Consider the following 20851-nt stretch of genomic DNA (forward strand, 5'->3'; position numbering starts at 1 on the left):
TGCGGCCGAGAGATGAGGAGGGGGGCGGTGCCCTCCGCCGCCCTCTCTCTCCGGGGCGGCATTCCTTCGTCGTTGGCGGCAGCGGCGCAAACACGCAGCGGAGGAGGAGGAGGGGGCGCCTCCGTTGCGTGGCGCGCTGCCCGGACAGTAACATTTTTGAGATCTGCAGTGGGAGGCGGTAGGCCGACCGGTTGGTTGCGGGAAGCCTCTCTCGCCTTAGATGTTGATAAACACACCGCGCAGCACGTACGCTCCCCCGGTGCGAGTTTGAGGTTGCAGCGCCGTGGCGCCGTTCGCCACGGTGGGGGGGGGGGGGCAATCACTCTCTAAAGAAGCAACCGCAAGAGGACAACTTCGAGCAACTTTTAATCAGGCTACGCACAGTGATGTTTGGAGGAGCACGGTGTTGTGTGGCGTGGCACGGTGAGATATGGTGCGAGTCAGCGTGGCGCGGTGTGTCTCAATGCGGCAAGGCGTGGTACAGCGTGGCTCAGAATGGCACAGCATGGCACAGCGTGGCACGGCGTGGCAGGGCGTGGCATGGTGTGGCACGGTGTGGGACAGCATGGCACGGTGTATCTCAATGTGGCACGGTGTGTCTCAATGTGGCATGGTGTGGCACAGTGTGGCATGGCATGAGACGGCATGGCACAGCGTGGGACAGCATGGCACGGTTTGTCTCAATGTGGCACGGCGTGGCACAGTGTGGTACGGTGCGGCATGGTGTGTCTGCACGCGGCACGGTATGGTACGGCGTGGCTCGGAATGGCACGGCGTGGCACGGCGTGTCGCGGTGCATCTCAATGTGGAGCGGCGCGGCACTCACGTTGACGGCGAAGACGTGCCGCGAGCCGTCGAGCAGGCTCACGCTGCAGGCCACCGTCACGCCATCCCGGTCGCGGCTCGGCTCGCCCGGCTTCCCGCCGTGCACCCCCGCCGCCGGCAGCCGGAAGCGCGCGCTCATGCCTGTGTGCCGCCAGCCTGCACGGAGACAACGACAAAGATCCCCCGTGTAGCCTTACCAGACTGTCGGGGCAAGTGCGGTTGGCGAGCGGCACCTATGAAGGCCGGAATGGCACACGAGGGGGTGGATGGCCATTACCACGCCCGGCCGCCTTTGCCTCTAGCGGCGATGTTTACGCACCGCACCAGCTACTCATTTGGGTCGATCTAGCGGAGGCCCGGGACTGGTTCAGATAATCGCCACCGGTGTTGGGCATCAGCAGGAATCGAACGCGGGTCACCGGGTTCGTAGCGCAGCGTGCCAACTGCTATGCCACCACCCCAGTTGTGACGACATGAACTCACAAACACACACACGCAAGCACACACAAGCACACACACACAAAAACACACAAGTACACACACACACAAAAACTAAGATGTCCCATATTATTGGTTCTTTCGGTAAAGTCACGTAGATAGAAAACAAAAATCTAAATTAAAAGCAAAAAACCTACGACGTTTCCATCGCAACACAAGCGGTCTTATTCATCTACGTGACTTTACCGAAAGAACCAAGACTATGAATTCCTGCAGTCACAAAAGTTCGAAGTCTAAAGACGTCCCAGTATAGACTTTAACACACAAATCCGCCGTTACATTGTATTTTTGTGCTCCCACAAAAAGCGTTAACAGCTCTTGCCCCAAAGTACAGTCTATACACACATACACGTCCACACAAAAAAACAAAGCTCCCCCGTATATGTGCGGCAAATGCCATTCGCGAGTAGCAACTATGACGGCACACGAGGGGGTGGGTGGCCAGCACAACACTCGGCAGCCTTTGTCTCCCCAGTCGTGATGTTTACACACTGCACCAGGTACTCATGTCAGGCCGAGTCGACCTAGGAGAGGTCCAGGGACCGGTTCAGATAATCGTCACGGGGTCTCCAGGTTTCGTCGCGCAGTGCGCTAACCGCTGCACCACCGCTCCCCCCCCCCCTCCCCGCACAGACGTACACACGCAGGTACAAGCGAGCGAGTGTGCGTGGCTGGCTCTCTGCAAGCCACGATGGGGTTGGTGGTTATTGCGCTCACAATCTCGCCATCAATGTTCTCGGGTAGCAACTTGGCAGGAGGGCTCTAACCACCGACACACTGCGATTGGGGTGCGGCGGCGGTGCCGCGGTGGCGAAACGGTTAGTGCCAACGCGCTACGAACCCGGCGGCACGGGTTCGATTCCCGGCCACAGCTGCCACCCGCGTGGCGAGCGGTGTCCGACGGCGTGAGGTGGATGGGGGGTTGGTTAGGATTGTTGGTGGGGGGGGGGGTGAGGAGGATGGGGCCTTCGTTCAGCCGCGAATTGAATCCGGACTGTACAATTGAAAATTAAGAACCGAGCGTGGAGAGCATGGCCCCAATCAAAACGAGGCGGCCATCGAGAGAGATTTCAATCACTTTCCCGATTTTCTTTCCGTTTGTTCACCGCTGTTGCAACGCACGGACTCTCCATCCCGATAGCCAAACAAACTCCAGCACCCCCCCCACCCGCGGCGAAACAACGTCGAGAAAATTCCCAGTCTCAGCTCACCGGCCCTATCGGAAGCAACGACGACAATGTGTACACAGCGACCGGCCGACCCAACGCACGGAGCGGACGGAGGCCTACCCACGCCGCGCCGGGGTCGTTACGGTTCGCCGGGTCAATTCAGGTCACCGAGGCCCGGTTCGGAAAGATCGCTCTCGCCAGCGGTGTTTCAGCCGCGGCCGGGGAAGCCGGGCGCGCCGACCGCTGCGCCACCGCTCCACCACCACCGAGGCCCCACGCGGCGATCCCAACGGCCGGGTTGTGCCGCGCGGTTAGTCCCCACCGCGTGCCACCTGCCCATTCACTGACCGCGGCGCGGTGAACCCTTGGCTCCTCCCACCCTCAACCAGTATATATACAAGGACTGTTTTCTTGGAATTTCTCTCACTTGATACAGCTATCGTGCTGTGACGGTTCCACCTGAAGACGGAAGCTTGTGTTGCCTCCGAAACGTCGTGATTTTTATTTTATTTTTTATGTTATGAATTTTTATTTTTTACCTACGTGACTTTACCGAAAAAACCTAAGAATATGAATCCTTGCAGTCACGAAAGCTTCAAATCTAGAACCATTTGACACCGCTGGGCGGACAGAGGGGGTGGGGAAGAGTGAGAATTTCAGAAACGTGCCCAATCGTTAGAACTGTGGGGGCCAGGAGGTCGAACCGGCGGGGGCCGGGAGGTCGAACCGGCGACCTCCGGACGTGCAGTCTGGAGATTCCCCGAGCGCTAGGAGGGTACACGATCGACAGCGACGTGCCGGTGTCCGCGCGATAACCCCCACGGTCGTGTGGGGGGGGGGGGCGGCGGGCGACGTTCCCTGCGTTTGCGCCAAACCAGACGGGCAGAAGAGTCCCGGCGTCAGGGCGGAAAGAGCCGCCGGTCGAGGAGACGCACCGCCGCTTCTCCGCCAACCGTTACCGCTGCGCCGCTCGTGTTTGCCTTTCTCTCGAAGCCGGAAACTTTAAAAATAGCGTCTCGCCACTGTCGGGCCAAGAACCGCAAGCGTCAAAAAACGGCAATAGGATCCCCCCGCGCATTGACGTCAACCGCGGCGGCCATCGCTGGTACGGAAGAAATGGTCTCTGCCAGAGGAATGTGGATTTTCCACCGGCGGCGGCTTGAGGTTCGTCGGCAGCGGGGGGGGGGGCCAAAGGGGGCCCCCCCCCCCCCCCCCCCCCCAACAGTCGCGAGAGGCACGGCTCCTGCCATGGCAAGCTCACCGGGACATCGGTGGCCAACATCAGCGGGGAATGTTTAAATCGGTCTGTCCCGACGGCCGGGGGCGTCGCTCCCAGACGATTGGCACGGGGGTTTGGCTCCGTGCGGTGCAAAGGAAACAATTCCACCGCGTGGGTTCCTCGCGGTTGTAGCTGCTCGCACGGCTCTCTCCCGACGCGTGTTCAGGTTTGCGCCGCGAGCTGCTCGGCACGGAGCCCGACGTTTCGCTCCGCGTGCTGCTGGGAGCCCCGACGGCAGCGGTGGCAAGCGCACGGCCCGCGGGCCGGACCCGCTTCCCCGAGTCCCCTTCCTTTCGGCCCGCCACGTGTTTACATTTTCATGGCTATATTTAAAAATATATATATATACATTTTAAGCTTCTACCTAAATTCAACCTGCATTTAAACCGGACGTTGAAACGGAGGAATTGGCGGGCTCTGCCGAGGAAAAAAATAAATCAACTCTCTTTTCGGATTTTGAAAGGGTAAATAAATACCGTATTCATCATGCATTTAATTCTCGTTGGCCCCAACTGTGTGGCCTGCTGGAGGTTGCATTTGAATCCAAACCGGCCCACCGTCCGATTGAGTTTGACACCCCAGCTCTACGGGAACCGAATGAGCGTCAGCGTGCCGAACAACGCACGGCTCGGCCCGAGGACACGACTGAGAGCGCCACATCAGAAGAAGCTCCCCGGCGTCTGCTTCCACAGGCCGTTCTCTTCACCAAGTCGACGCGATTTCCCCGCTGTAGCGAGCACAGACGCATCGGGGCTCATCCCCGAGCCAGTGGTAGGAATTCCTCATGCCGATGGCAGAGTTGGCAAGTCTATCCATCCAGCGACCAATGTTCACTTTCCAACCAAGTGGTAGGAGTCACTCCCCCACGTTCCAGATATAAACTCTGTCATCTCGTGCCGCGGACGCCTGATAGCACGACACCAACTCGACGAGTGTAAACAAAAATAAATGTGTTTAACCCCCCCTCCCCCCCCGCTGCGGATGTCAATGCCCTGTCGCGTTTTTCGGGGAGGGCTGAGGTCAGGGTGGGGAAGGGACGGAGAGGAGGGGGAGGATTGGTCGATCAGGGAAGGGGCGCGGGGGCTGCTACGCACGGTTCTGAGAATTGGATATTGGTCAAAGTTTTCCCCGACAGACTTTCGCAACAACTACCTTTGCTTATGGCAGCCGCCCCCCCAACCTTCCCCGGACTGCCTGTCCATTTCCTGCACGTGTGTGCGTGCGTGCGTGCGTGTGCGTGCGTGTGCGTGCGTGTGTGTGCGTGTGTGTGTGCGTGCGTGCGTGCCTGCGTGCGTGCGCGCGCACGTGCGCAGCGTCATCTCAGTCAGTCGACCCATGGCACCTGGGTCTGCCCCGTGACCTCCTGCCTGCGGGCGTTCGACGCTTCACGTGCCCTCAGCGTGCACATAGCCTGGCACACTCAGTTGCGAATGGCGGTTGTTGTTGTGGGCAGCGATAGTGCTGTGGTCAACGCAATACCCTGACGGAGGCGTCAGGGCGATCGGCAGGGACCAGGAGGGATGGCGACGGCGTGGGGAAGCCTTCATCCGGCGGTTGGTGGGCAGCGGCTCGCGATAACGACGACGACGACGACGCCACTCGTCGTTGAAGCTGGACTCGTGTTAACCCGTTGCTTAGTTGCGCCACGGTGGCGAGATGTTAACTACCTCGCCCGGTGCGCAAGAGGTCGTGGGTTCGATCCCGACCATGATGCCCGTTGTGTATTTGGAGTTTGCGTGTCTCTCTCTCCCCGAGGTCACGTGGATTTTGTTTGGGTCCTCCGGTTTTGCCCTCCACATTTAGGGTCAACATCACGCGTTTTAGAGTATTTGGCTGCTATTGATGCCCACGTGATAAGCCACTTCGTTGGGCTATCATGCGGCCAGGTCGCTTCTGCTCAGCGGGGCCTTTCCTGGCAAAATAAAAACAGCTTCTATATTTTATTTTGTCAACACAAGAATTGCTGAGTGCGTGTGTGTGGTAGAGTTCGTGTTTGCGGTTGAGTCCGTGTGTGCGTTTGAGTCCGCGTTAAATTAAAACACATTTTAAGCGTGTTGCTTACCCGTTGTTGAGTACACACGCGCGACTTGAACAGGACATGTACAGGCGGCACAGTCATTCAAGCGGCGCAGATTCCTCTCCCGGGGTGGGGGGGGGAGGGGGCGAAGGTCGAATTGAGCAATTGCCGAGCTGCGCCGGAGTGGCGCAGATGGTCACCGCGCCAGGTTAGGTGCACGCTTTAGAGCCCGCGGAGTGGCCGAGGCTTTTAACCGACGGGAAGTCCCGCGCCACACAACGCCTCGTCGTAGCTTTGCAACTACCGCCACCCCCCCGCCCATGAATGACGAAAATAAACACACGACGTCGCTTGGACGGACGATCGCAAAGTGATTGCGGCAAGCACCAGTGCATGACAACATCGAGCCCGGGTGCGCCCGCTCTCATTCCGCGTCTGAAAGCTAAGCTAAGGTTGGGCCTGGTTAGCAATGTGCTTGGATGACAGACTGCGTGGGAATACAACTCAAACTTAAACGAAACTATTTTTTATTTTACCAGGTTATGGCCCACTGAGCTATGTAGCTCTTTTACAGAAGCGATCTGGATACAAATGATAGCACAACCAAGTGGCTTATTGTCACGTGGGAATTTAGAGCAGCCATATACTCGAAGCGCGTGATGTTGATTTTAATGTGGAGGGAAAAACCGGAGGACCCGGAGAAAAATCCACACGACCACGGAGAGAGAGAGACACGCAAACTCCAAATATACAGCAGCAGGTATCAGGATCGAGATCGAACCCACGACCTCCTGTGTACCAGGCGAGGTAGTTAACATCTCCGAGCCACCGTGCCTACGTCCCGGGGTTTTGCTGCAGGCACAGCAACGAATTCATAAATCCAAAGCGTGCAGAGTTTTGAGTGTTCCTCCTCCTTCGTACGTGTGGCATTCCCCCCACAGGAAGCAAAACACTGGGATCATGGACACGGCCAGACATCCCAGTGCGGCAGGAGACTCGGTGATGCTCCACCACGTGCGATGGCTCCGACGGTTTGAGAAATTCTTGATGACAGGAAGCAAATGGAGCGGCGGCGAGGAAGCCACGTGAACTCGGCAAACCCGGGTTCGATTCCAAACCCTTCGCGGAACCCGCACGCGCTGACCGGCGCGGTGAAGTATGGTGAAAAAGGCCCCCAAGACTGACATTTTAATTCAAGAAGCGCGGACGGACGGCGGGTAACAGCAGATATATTATAATAATAACTTTGAAAAAACGAGGGGAACACGCAGCAGCGTTAGTTCGTTGTTCGTTCGAGGAGCCAACGGGAACGAGTCGGCCCAAGACCAAAACGGCAAAGCGCTCGCAGAACCTGCAGCCGTCGTGATTTCGGCACGAGATAAACCAAAGCGAATTATCGGCCGCGGCAAAGCCAACAAGCCTGCGCACGCACGCAAGCACGGCCCCGAGCGGCAAGCCGAGTTTGTTTTGAGAAACGAGTTTATTGTGTGGCGGCGGCGGCGGCGGCAGCCAGGGCCTGCCAACTCACGGCAACGGCGCACGCACATACCATCGCTGTGAGCCGTGCGAGAGTGCGGACCGGGGCAGGGCACGCTTACGTCAAGCGCACACCCCGAGGTCTCACCTTCTCTCCCCCCCCACCCACCCAGCCCACTCACCCCACACACGCCCAACCCTGCGCTCGTCGCTCGCCGGTCCTGCTCGACGTGACAAACCCCGCTCGCCGCAAAGCTCTCCCATCCCTCCCTCCCTCTCCCTCTCTCACTCACCTCTCTCTCTTTCTCTCCCCCCCCACTCTCTCCTCCCCCACTCCCTCCCCCACTCTTTCGCGTGCGGCCTGCACACCTCTCGCGACAGCCTCCTGCAACGCCTGCGGGGCGCGATGGGCGGGTGCGCGGTTGCGCCGCCGCTGTACGGCTCGCACACGAAGCTTTCGGGTCGTGCCCCGCGCGTCGTTCGGCGTCCGACGTTTGGCTCCGCGCGCCGGGGGAGAGCCTCCTCGGCTGCTCGGTTTGATCTCGATTGGTGGCCTCCGTCTAACCCTGGGGATCAAATCCAACGTGGTTCGGAAGCTCCCGGCACGCGGGGCGGAACGTCGGACACCGTGCCGAACGACGCGCGGTGCCGACGCGTGAACGCCGTAACGGCGCGACCGCGAGAGCCTGCGCTTTTGGTTTAGGCGATTACCAAGCAGGGCTCAGCCTGGTCTGTGCCTGGCTGCTGGGCTCCTCTGCTTTTCATCGTTGGCAAGGTGGCATAGAAATGGCAGCGCAGCAAGAGATTCCAGATTCTTGCATCTGTCTGTGCGGCGCCTGGGTATACCGAGCGGCGGCAGGCTGCGATGTGGCCTACCCATTGTCGTGGGGCAGCGGAACGGGATTCTTGAACCCATCCGTGCAGATATTCGATCGGACACCGCGGTCGTAATCGCGGAGGCTTTTTCTCGGGTTTGTCCCTCCCCGCACGAAGCCAAAACTCTTGTTCGACCGAAGCGGTCCCAACGATCACAACGATCCCGACGCAGTGGGACGACTCTCCGGGCCGACGGGTGTTGAAACTCGCGAGAGAAAAAAATAAATCTCAAGGATAAACGAAGCAAACCCATGATCGCGGTCACCCCGGGTACACGCGCACCACACGTCCGCACCTCCCCAACTACGGACGCACGGTCACCTTCGCTGTTTTTCGCCCCCCTCCGCATTTAGAATCAACATCGCGCGTTCACAATATTTGGCGACCGCTTTAGATTCCCACGTGACAGGCCACTTCCGTTGAGCTCGCATTTGTGGTGGCCAGGACGCTTCTGAATAAAAGAGCTGCATAGATCAGCGGGGCCCCTTACCTGGTCAAATAAATAAAAAACTGTCGTTTTTGTTCGAGCCCCTTTCAACGACGACAAACGCGCACGTTTGTTTTCCACGACCGATCCCATCCCCGGCCGCCTGGCCCCCCACGAACAGCCACGGTCACCAAAGAGTTCACTCGGCCGCCAAGAGAGTCTGCCAAGATGAAAGTAAAATATAAAAACCATAGAACTAGAAATATGTTTACAGCGCTCTCAAGTCCCTGCGGGTTCTACCGAGACGCATTTTGCTTGGCACGACGTCCGATGTCAGACAGTTCAACTCCTGAAGAAGCTCCCAGGAAGAGAAGCAAAACGTCGGACAGCTCAGCTCCTGAAGAAGCTCCCAGGAAGAGAAGCGAAACGTCGGACAGTCCAGCGCCTGAAGAAGCTCCCAGCAAGAGAAGCGAAACGTCAGATAGTTAAGCTCCTGAAGAAGCTCCCAGCAAGAGAAGCGAAACGTTGGACAGTTCAGTTCCTAAAGAAGCTCCCAGCAAGAGAAGCGAAACGTCGGACAGTTCAGCTCCTGAAGAAGCTCCCAGGAAGAGAAGCAAAACGTCGGACAGCTCAGCTCCTGAAGAAGCTCCCAGGAAGAGAAGCGAAACGTTGGACAGTTCAGCTCCTGAAGAAGCTCCCAGCAAGAGAAGCGAAACGTCGGACAGTTCAGCTCCTGAAGAAGCTCCCAGCAAGAGAAGCAAAACGTTGGACAGTCCAGTGCCTGAAGAAGCTCCCAGCAAGAGAAGCGAAACGTCGGACAGTTCAGCTCCTGAAGAAGCTCCCAGCAAGAGAAGCGAAACGTCGGACAGTTCAGTGCCTGAAGAAGCTCCCAGCAAGAGAAGCAAAACGTCGGACAGGTCAGCTCCTGAAGAAGCTCCCAGCAAGAGAAGCAAAACGTTGGACAGGTCAGCTCCTGAAGAAGCTCCCAGCAAGAGAAGCAAAACGTCGGACAGGTCAGCTCCTGAAGAAGCTCCCAGCAAGAGAAGCAAAACGTCGGACAGTTCAGTGCCTGAAGAAGCTCCCAGCAAGAGAAGCAAAACGTCGGACAGTCCAGTGCCTGAAGAAGCTCCCAGCAATAGAAGCGAAACGTCGGACAGTTCAGCTCCTGAAGAAGCTCCCAGCAAGAGAAGCAAAACGTCGGACAGTTCAGTGCCTGAAGAAGCTTCCACAGCACATGGGGCGACACATCGGACGTCGTGCGAACGCGAACAGCGCCCGGCTGCACTCCAGCACGCTGGCTGCGACCTACGTACGCAGCAATGAATTGCGTGCGTCTCTCATGGAACCAAGACGCTGGCGCGGCCGCCCTCGGCGCAGCGCGCAAAAACGGCCCGACCCCCGCGACGCTCACGAACGAAGGTGTAAATCGACCAAGGACACAGACTTCTGCTAGTGGTGGTGGGAAGGGGGGGGGCGCCACGGGCTCGTGCCACCACCGACGTCGCTCTGACCTTACGAGAGGCGCATTATCCTTCGACTGCCCACGACGAGCGAGCGAGCGAGCCCCAACCCCGCAACGGGAGCCACGCGCACGCAGCGGAGGAAGAGGTGAGTGTGGCTGGGCGTTCCACGAGTGGGCGGGCGAGCGGGCGGGCGAAACCGAGAGCCAAAGCGAAGGCTACTCGAAGCATCACTCGGATATCCACCAATGGGAACGCGCGCTCCGATACACACACCTCCGTGGACACCCCCCCCACAACCACCACCACCAACACCCCCCCACCCCGCCGTACCCCCAACCACGCGATCTCTGCCTGCACGATGAAGAGTTTGTTGATAACTCAGTGCTACGGGATTGGGTTGTACTTGAACAACACTGGACCCCCATGCGATCTGTTTGTTGACTTGGCTGGTACGGGAGGAATCCAGTCGTATATTAACGAGACTCCCTCCTCCACACACCCCCCTCCCCCCCCCCAAGGGAACGTGTTGCACGGTACGTTAGGTTGAATATGTTACTTAGTACGATACAATCTATACGCGTGTTGACGAGAACTAGCGCACCGTTGACTTGTTTTGTACGATCGTCGTGTTGCGAGCCCCCATGGGATCCGTCTGCGTGATAAGTTTGTTGACTGATGCTATTCCTGTGGCATCCGGTTGAATGTTGGGATTATTAACAAGACCGGGGCCCCTTCTGGAATGTTTGCATGCTCGTGCTTGTTTTCTTTAACCCTTTGCATCCCTACCAATCGCAAACGTCCCAACGCGCCCCTTCTCTCCTGGCGGCGGCGATGACGACGACAATAATGATTTTGCACATCTGGCATTGGCGCGAGGTTTCTCACGGCGCAAGGGCCATCCACGAAGGAGCGAGCACCCACCGCGTGTCACGGACGCGGCCCCGCAGTCGATTCGCGAATGGGGGCGATGCCGCTTTGTGCGATCTCGAACGGGCAAATCTGCGGCGTACATTTTTGTCGGTGTTGAACGTTTTGGCAAATTGGAACCGCGAAGCCGGCGCGCAGTGGCCAACCCTTGCCGCTTATCCGTTCTGCCCACGTTCGGCGTTACCGGGAACTCCCCCTAACCAGGAAGAATGTTTTTCTCTTGGCGACAACCTCGCTCGATCGCCGACGATTGGGAAACAACGTCGGGTGGAAACGAATGGCGAACGGCGGCCGAGGCCGACGATGGAACGACAGCCAAAGGTGGGGGAGAGAGAGAGAGGGAAACAACCACAACGGCGATTCGGAGCGACGAGTTCGGTGCACCGACGTCGCAGATCCGCGGCATGGGGAGGCCTTCGCCCAGCAGTGGATAGACCCTGGCTATCAGCGGCACGTCGCGACGACCTCATACGACCCTGACCGTTTCGAAAGAGCAGTGGTGAGTAGGGCGGGCCAATCCCTTCCTTGCACGACGTCGTGTCAGCGTGGAAGAGTAGGCCAAATACCCTCCCAGTGGAGGCCCTTCCACCCGCAGCAGCGTGAGCGACCCATCACAGCATGGCACCTTTAACTGAAAATGGGCGTGGGGGGGTGGGGCAAATGTACCACGTGTTTTTGTTGCCGTCGTACTTTTGCGAGCGCCAATCAACCGGGTTCCTCCTAAAAATCGCACCAGAAACAGGTTATCGGTCCGCGACGTTCGGAGAAAACCGGTAACCCCGCTCTGCTCGGCAAAAGGTTTGCCGGTTGGCTTCACCGCTCGTCATTTCACAAGCGAACAAAAATACGGAAGGCTCTTCTCGGTCTGTCGCACGCGTCCCGCATCCACTACCCCCACACAACCACCGCCACCACCACCACCGCCACCACCCACGAAACCTCAAACTCTATCCCAGAGCCGCCTGCTGCGCCTTGCGTGCAGGGAGGGGACGTCCGTTTCGAACGCTGGCGCTGTCATCGCCGTGCCACGTTCCCCGCGGGGGGGGGGGGAAGTGCAGGAAGTCTGTATTGCTTCCTGAATGCAGCTCCCAGGGTGCAGCGGCCAGCGCCAATGATCTCCTGCGCCGGCTACCCACCGTTATGCCCGCGCGTCGGTGCGGTTTTCGTCGCCCTTGTCGTTTTCAATCGAAATATTTCACCCGGACAATGCCTTTTCCGATCAAACGTCTGTCCGTCCGTACGATCGGTGCTCTCGTGGCTCCGAGGATAGGCACGATGGATGGCGCTGCTGCGTTTCACAGGCCTGTCGTCATTTCGCAGTCCGGGGGGAGGGGTGGTGTGGGGGCGCATGCTGCTGCGTGTTATGCCAGTCGAGTAATTGGCGGCGCCGGCAAGCAATGGCCTCCTCTTGTGAACGGTGTCACGCGACTATTTTCACGTCCACCGTGCAGCAGACGGGCGCAGAGTGTGCCTTGATTTATAAGAAGAGATTTGACCTCTTTCTGGCACTAAAACAGCTGTGTTAAGATGTTAAAACACCAAACAGAATCCCCTTTTTCAACGAATCTCGTCTGCATTAACCACACGCACTTGTGGTGAACATGCAAACAAAAAACATGCTCTGGTAATTATATCTGGCATTGTCTTTGAAACCGATTGGTCCACACCACATCAGACACAGTGTTAGACCAGAGAATGCCAAAAGGAGATCACCACAAGGCCAATACCACTATCAGGGCATGCATAGCTCGGGGTGAGCACCTACAAGTATTGTGATTATGTTTGGTGTTGTAACATGTTCACACAGCTGTTGTATGGCCAGAAAGGGTAACACCTATTGTTATATTTTGATACTGGCACGAAAGGTCCCATATTGCGCCATGATTAATCCGCCACCCCCCCCCCCCACAGTATTAACCGGGGTGACTGGCCGGGATCGAACCGCGAATCTACGCAACAGGCGGCAATCACGCCACCGCTGGGCCGCGCCAAGGTTTGCGAGATGTTAACCAACTCGCCAGGTATACAGGAGGTCGTGGGTTCGTTCCCGACCCTGACGATGCCTGCTGCTGTATATTTGGAGTTAGCATCTCTCTCTCTCTCTCTTTCCCCGTGGATCTTTCTCCGGGTCCTCCGGTTTCTCCCTCCGAATGTAGAATCAACGTGCGTTTAAGAGTATTTGGCTGTTATAAATGTGCACGTGACTACAAGCCACTTAGTTGAGCTACCATTTGTGGCCAGGTCGCTCCTGAAAAACGAGTTATATAGCTCAGTGGGGGCCTTATCTGGTGCAATGGCGAAACGTCGGGGAAAAGTGCCGCCCCCCCCCGCCCCGGCCCCAAGGACCAGTTTCGGAGATTGCTCGCCGCCCGATATCAACCGCGGACGGGAATCGAACCGAGCGAGGGGCCATCGGCGCGGAACTCGCTGCTGCGCTAACCGCCGTGCCACCGCTCCGCCGGGGCGTCCACCCACGAGGCGCTGCAGGATTCTCGATTCGGCCACTCGAGTTGGCGACGGTCGCGCACGCACACGCACCGCCACCACGAGGACGAGGAGGAGGTACAGTGATGTTTTCGTTTGCGGTTTGAAAATGTTTATGTTCGGCATTGCCCCCCCCCGCCCCCCCAGCCCTGCCCCCCAGGACGCCACGATAAGCATCTGTGCCGACCCGACCGCACTGTACTGGCCGTGTCGCCATCCGGGTGGCCCGGGGGAATCGCCTAACGATCTCAAGTGGAAACTACGAGCCGCTCCACGGAAACTCTACTCCTCTACCTCTTCCTCCGCCCTCCCCCAGCGAAGTCCCCAACGCACGGGAGAGCAGGCCGGGGGGGGGCGGGCAGGCTGGAGGGGGGGTGGTGGTTACAGAGAGCCGTCAAATCGCCAGCGCCGTGAATGTTCCCCCGGACTGTTACGTTCAGATGCAGCGCCGGCGCTTGAGAGGAGTTGGCCGTGGCGGGTTGGGCCCTGCACCGCCAAGCGTCGCTTTGTCCCCCACCACCACCACCACCCACCCACCCAAGTTCACGTTCCTTAGCGGCATCGTCGGACCGTTCCATGCCCGGTTCTACTGCTGCCCCCCCACCCCTTCCACCAACCGAGGGCCTGGCTCAGAACGGTTCATACGAAACGCGGCGGTCAATGATGCCATCGCAGAGCTCCACGTCGCGTCCTTCCATCTGCTAGATTACGGAATGAATGCGCGGAAGAGTAATTGCATGAGACTGAAAGCAAGCAAGGGGAGGTTGTCGCTGCCAATTAACCCTGAAATTGGTTCCTTCCTTCTGATGGATATTGCATGAATGATTGCATCAGTCAATGAATCAATGAGACACTAGAAAAACACACAGAGGTCATCACAGCCCATACAAATTGAAGCCACCATTATTTCGCCACCGCTTCCTTCCCTCTGCGTCTTGCCGAGCGGACAACTGCGCGCACGAAACGCCCAAACGAAGGACCGAAATAGGTCGATCCTTTTTGCACGAGCGGCGTAATAATTAAGCCGACGGAACGACTCAACGAGTTAATAGCTCGATCGATGATGCGCAGCTGACACCCAACCTCTGAGGTCCGCTCTCAAAATATCCAAAACCCCCGCCGGCGTTTGAACGGCTTTGCCACTGCCGCCGCCGCCCTGTCACGTGTGACTAACGCAGGCGCTGGCTCGGACGCTTTGTTGACGCCCCGCCTACGCCGCGGACGTTTTGCGCGTTCATCTGCGGTTCATCTGCGGTCCTCATTTACGGCGCCGAGGTACGCCTATGCTCATCATTATTATCATCACCGACCTCAGCCGCGACGTATCCGCTGCCGGATGAGGGCCTCCCCCCAAGAGCCGTCGCCACGTCTCACGGCACCGCCGCGGTGCGACGATTCACCGAGCTCCTGGTGCACCACGAGCCGATTTCGTAACCCCCCCCCCCCCCCCAAAAAAAAAGAACTTGCGCGGTGGACGTACTATCGGTGGGGCACGCTCCCTCCTTCGGCTGTCACTCTGTCATTAGTCTCGGCCAACGGCCGACATCCCTTCTAGCGACGTCTTCTGCCCAAGTCTCTTCATCCTCCTTTTTGGAAATGACGGTTACCTTCTGCCATGGTTCTCCCAAGTAAAGGGCCAAGTACTGAGTCTTTATTGATAGTCCATGGACTCGCTCCTACCTGCCTCTCCCCAATCATCTCACTCTACTCCCCTCCACGCACTCTCCTGCCTCTCCCCTCTCACCTCACTCTACTCCCCTCCACACACTCTCCTGCCTCTCCCCTCTCATCTCACTCTACTCCCCTCCACGCACTCTCCTGCCTCTCCCCTCTCATCTCACTCTACTCCCCTCCACACACTCTCCTGCCTCTCCCCTCTCATCTCACTCCACTCCCCTCCACGCACTCCCCTACCTCTCCCTCTCATCTCACTCTACTCCCCTCCACGCCCTCTCCTGCCTCTCCCCTCTCATCTCACTCCACTCCCCTCCACGCACTCCCCTACCTCTCCCTCTCATCTCACTCTACTCCCCTCCACGCACTCTCCTGCCTCTCCCCTCTCATCTCACTCCACTCCCCTCCACGCACTCCCCTACCTCTCCCTCTCATCTCACTCTACTCCCCTCCACGCACTCTCCTGCCTCTCCCCTCTCATATCACTCCACTCCCCTCCAACACACTCTCCTGCCTCTCCCCAATCATCTCACTCCACTCGCCCCTCCACACACTCTCCAGCTCCAGCACCCAAGGCTTTGTTGAAACACCCCAATCAACCTTCGCTCAGCAAAAAGCCGCTCATTCTCCACTGCTGCCTCAGTCGCCTGGAACTCCCCCCAACACTCCCCCCCCAGCCATCCGTGCTGTCCACTCCCCCGTTCCTCTTCAAGTATAGGTCCTCTTTTTAACTCCCGCCTACGGACGACTGCCGCTTTTTTCCTGCAGTGAATAAACATAGAAGGTTTATACTCCCATTGTTTCCGTACGGCGTCTTGGGACGCGGCTGTATTCGGACGCCGTGTGAATGCACGTTGCACGGCACTCTCAAGGGCCGTATTCGTAGTCGCGGCTCGCCTCACGCCGGGGCTCTGGCTCGAGTGAGCCGGCTCAAAGCCCTGCGCTCAACTTGAGCTGGCTCTGAGCCGCGCTCGGGATTTCTGCGAGCCTTCCCCGAGCCACACGGCTGAACCCGCTCGCTCCGAGCCTCCGTCTTTGCAAACAGGAGCCGAGAGCTGTGACTGAGAATACGCCCTCCCCCGAGGCTATGAGACGTCAAGATAAGACGGCAGAGGGGAGAAGGAATGCAGACCCTGTGGTGAGCGCAGGTGGGCACATTGGCACACCGCCGCCGCGTCCCTTCACTGGCACGCAACACGGACGACGGCGTTTCTCCGCGGCCCCGTTACAAAATTCTCGTTCGTCTACGGTTGCGTCACTTTCACGTTCCGCTTACTTGCCCAGTCGGCGCCGCGATGGAAAACGACAATGAGAAGGGGCAGGAAAATGGGAAACGATGAAATTAGATTTCTATATTCTGCGGTTTGAGCGCGACGGCGGAGGCAGTCGTACGGGAATTGACGGGCAGCGAGCGAGCGCGTGTAAAAGAGTCATGGTCATGTCACGGTTATATTTAAACTATTTGTTTTCTCTTACCAGGTAAGGCCCACTGAGCTATGTAGCCTTTTTTTCAGAAGCGACTTGACCACAAATGCTAGCTCAACGAAGTGGCTTATCACGTGGAAACTTATAGCAGTCAAATACTCGGAACGCGTGATGTTGATTCTAAATGGGGAGGGAAAAAACTGATAAATCCATGCGAGGACGGGGAGAACACACAAACTCCAAATATACAAGTTGCAGGGTCGGGATCGAACCCACGACTTCCTGAAAACCAGGCGAGGCGTTGAACAATTCGCCACCGTGGCGCTTGTTACAGTCATGGTCATCTCTCACGGTTATCTTGTTGAGAGTCATGGTTATCTTGTGTGAGAGGTGAGCGGACTTACAGCCAGGGGTACGCATGGCTGGGTAAGATGTGTAAGAGTAAGAGCTGGAGCTAGGCATGTTAGGGCTGGGAATGTTTGGGTGTGTTAGAGTTAAGGCTAGGGCTAGGCAGGTTTAGGTGATGGCTAGGGTTAGGCATGTTAGAGTTTGGACTGGGCATGGTTAGGTTGTTTTAGGGCTAGGCATGTTAGAGTTAAGGCGAGGGCTATGCATGTTAGGGTTTGGCCTGGGCATGTTAGGGTGTGTTCAAGGTAGGATTATTCGAGTTAAGGCCAGGAATAGGCTTGATACGGTTAGGGCTGGCCATGTGAAGGCATGCTAATGTTAGGACTAAGCATGTTGGGATTTGGATGACAAACGTATTCGGATTCTAGATTTGAAGTTTTCGTGACTGCAAAGATTCATACTCTTTGGGTTTGTCGGTAAAGTCACGTAGGTAAATAATACATGAAAAACAACTACATTTAATCACGAAAAACCAAAACGTATTCTGGTTAGGGCTAGGCATGTTAGGGTTAAACATGCAAGAGTTGGGGCTACATCTGTTAGGGAATAGTTAATGTCAGTATTATGGTTAGGGTTAGAGCAGTGTTTCTTAACCTGGAGGTGCGAGATGCCCTTTCTGGGAGTGCGAGACACGGTCAGATTTTTTTTTAGAAGGTAAATCATCTAAACACAAATTCAGCTCGGGGCATGTAAGTAACAACTTCCTTTGTTTCATCAAACCCTGTGTATTTATTAGCTTTTTTTAATTACGTTTGCGAACCAAAGGGATGCAAGTCTGCAGTAAAGTTCACGAACAACTGGGTTAGGGTAAGAGCTGGACTTGTTAGGGGAAGTGTTACATGGCCAGAGTCAGGGCCAAGATTGTTAACGTTAGGGTAAGACTTGCTATAGTGATAAGGTTATGGCTAGGGCTAGAGTTAGGGTAAGTACTAGGTTTATATCAGGCTTAGGGCTAAGATGTATCATGGTAAAGCTAACCTTGGCAAGGGTTAGAGCCAGGTACATCAGGATTAGTGCTAGGGTTACATACCTTTCAACCCCTTATCAGTGCCTAACTTATCACAGACCAATTCAGACCTTATTGTTCACCCCGTGCCCTTATAAACATCAACGTTCATCCGACAAAGTCCCATCACAAGGGAAAAACACAAACAGACAAAACAATCTTCTTGGTTCTTTCGGTAAAGTCAGGCAGAAGAGAAATAATAAAAATAAAACATAATATAATACAATTCTCACGACGTTTCGGCCACAACGCAAGCATCCGTCCTCAGGTGAAGAACAGGGTTGTCGGAAAGACAGCGTCTGAATGTCTTTCCGACAGACCTGTTCTTCACCTGAGGACGGCTGCTTGCGTTGTGGCCGAAACGTCGTGAGAATTTTATTTAATGTTTAATTTATGTTATTTTATTATTTCCCTTCTACGTGACTTTACCGAAAGAACCAAGAAGATGAATCCCTGCAGTCACGAAAGCTTTAAAACGAAAAAAGACAAAACAATGTTTGCCGGCAGGGTATAGACCTGAAAACTGTATGGGTTGACGGGTGCGGGCCTAAGATTCCATGCTTAAGTGTAAAATGATAGGGCTCGTTTGTTAGGGTCAGGGTTTCGGCCAATGATAGGGCTCGTTCGTTAGGGTCAGGGTTTCGGCCAAGGGCTATAGGACTGCAAAGGTTTGGTCACAGCACTTCTCATCTCGCTAATAGTTACCCATTAGGTGTAATGGCGGGCGGCGAGTGTGTACAGTCGATTCCGTTGGCGGTGTAGCAGTCACTTGAAAAGCGACTTAGGACATCGATTGTTTTTAAAGGGACGTCTTAACACGGCCATGAGAAGTACGCATCAGTTCAACACGTGTAGGATTTCGCGACCAATATTATTCATAATAAACGTTTTTTGGTTAGATCGCGTTATTTATAAATGTGTCGTAACCTTCCACCACCCGACACGGCCAATCAGCAAAAAAGTAGACAGGTGAGACAGCTACAGCTACACAGATGAGACAGCTACAGCTAGACAGGTGAGACAGCTACAGCTAGACAGGTGAGACAGCTAGACAGGTGAGACAGCTAGACAGGAGAGACAGCTACAGCTAGACAGGTGAGACAGCTACAGCTAGACAGGTGAGACAGCTACAGCTAGACAGGTGAGACAGCTAGACAGGTGAGACAGCTACAGCTAGACAGGAGAGACAGCTACAGCTAGACAGGTGAGACAGCTACAGCTACACAGGAGAGACAGCTACAGCTAGACAGGAGAGACAGCTACAGCTAGACAGGTGAGACAGCTACAGCTAGACAGGTGAGACAGCTACAGCTAGACAGGAGAGACAGCTACAGCTAGACAGGAGAGACAGCTACAGCTAGACAGATGAGACAGCTACAGCTAGACAGGAGAGACAGCTACAACTAGACAGGAGAGACAGCTACAGCTAGACAGGTGAGACAGCTACAGCTAGACAGGAGAGACAGCTACAGCTAGACAGGTGAGACAGCTACAACTAGACAGGAGAGACAGCTACAGCTAGACAGGTGAGACAGCTACAGCTAGACAGGTGAGACAGCTACAGCTAGACAGGTGAGACAGCTACAGCTAGACAGGAGAGACAGCTACAGCTAGACAGGTGAGACAGCTACAGCTAGACAGGTGAGGCAGCTACAACTAGACAGGAGAGACAGCTACAGCTAGACAGGTGAGACAGCTACAGCTAGACAGGAGAGACAGCTACAGCTAGACAGGTGAGACAGCTAGACAGGTGAGACAGCTACAGCTAGACAGGAGAGACAGCTAGACAGGTGAGACAGCTACAGCTAGACAGGAGAGACAGCTACAGCTAGACAGGTGAAACAGCTAGACAGATGAGACAGCTACAGCTAGACAGGTGAGACAGCTAGACAGGTGAGACAGCTACAGCTAGACAGGTGAGGCAGCTACAACTAGACAGGTGAGACAGCTACAGCTAGACAGGTGAGACAGCTACAGCTAGACAGGAGAGACAGCTACAGCTAGACAGGTGAGACAGCTAGACAGGTGAGACAGCTACAGCTAGACAGGTGAGACGGCTACAGCTAGACAGGTGAGACAGCTACAGCTAGATAGGTGAGACAGCTACAGCTAGACAGGTGAGACAGCTACAGCTAGACAGGTGAGACAGCTACAGCTAGACAGGTGAGACAGCTAGACAGGTGAAACAGCTACAGCTAGACAGGTGAGACAGCTAGACAGGAGAGACAGCTACAGCTAGACAGGTGAGACAGCTACAGCTAGACAGGTGAGACAGCTACAGCTAGACAGGTGAGACGGCTACAGCTAGACAGGTGAGACAGCTACAGCTAGACAGGTGAGACAGCTAGACAGGAGAGACAGCTACAGCTAGACAGGTGAGACAGCTACAGCTAGACAGGAGAGACAGCTACAGCTAGACAGGAGAGACAGCTACAGCTAGACAGGTGAGACAGCTACAGCTAGACAGGAGAGACAGCTACAGCTAGACAGGTGAGACAGCTACAGCTAGACAGGTGAGGGAGCTGTAGCTGGGCAGGTAAGTGGGCGAGACGAGGTTTGGCAGGTGTAGTAGACACGTTGTGGTACAACTGATCCCACGGACTCCTCGGCGTTGCAGGTGGCCGAGACGCGACAGGTAGGAGAACTCACGACGAGTTGGGTAGATGCCAACTAACTACAAGGGTAAGGTGAGCACACACACACCGGCGGACAGACAGGCTGACTCGCACAGACACTCGGAGGCGGACAGGTGGACCGACACAGGCACGGGTAAGGTAGACAACTTGGTTCACATACTGATAGGTGTGCATGGCAACAGGTTTGTGCATGGCAACAGGTGTGCATGGCAACAGGTGTGTGGGGTGGCAACAGGTGTGCATGACAACAGGTGTGTGCGT

General features: G+C 56.1%; 1 protein-coding gene across 6 annotated transcripts in view; it reads right to left on the minus strand.

Moving 5' to 3' along the window:
* LOC144938225 (tyrosine-protein phosphatase non-receptor type 4-like) overlaps positions 1–20851 on the minus strand; it is a 70907-nt gene that overhangs the window by 48317 nt on the left and 1739 nt on the right. For 2 of the 6 annotated variants that reach the window (XM_078866045.1, XM_078866041.1), the window contains exon 2: positions 827–981. In XM_078866045.1, the coding sequence (XP_078722171.1) occupies positions 827–964 (138 nt within the window). In that variant the 5' untranslated portion in view covers positions 965–981. Of the gene's footprint in view, positions 1–826; positions 982–10078; positions 10193–20851 lie in introns of those variants that run through there. The other 4 variants (XM_078866047.1, XM_078866046.1, XM_078866043.1 and 1 more) reach the window with 3 other exon arrangements.

The sequence above is a fragment of the Lampetra fluviatilis genome, chromosome 21 (genome assembly GCF_964198595.1).
Source record: "Lampetra fluviatilis chromosome 21, kcLamFluv1.1, whole genome shotgun sequence".
NCBI lineage: Eukaryota > Metazoa > Chordata > Hyperoartia > Petromyzontiformes > Petromyzontidae > Lampetra > Lampetra fluviatilis.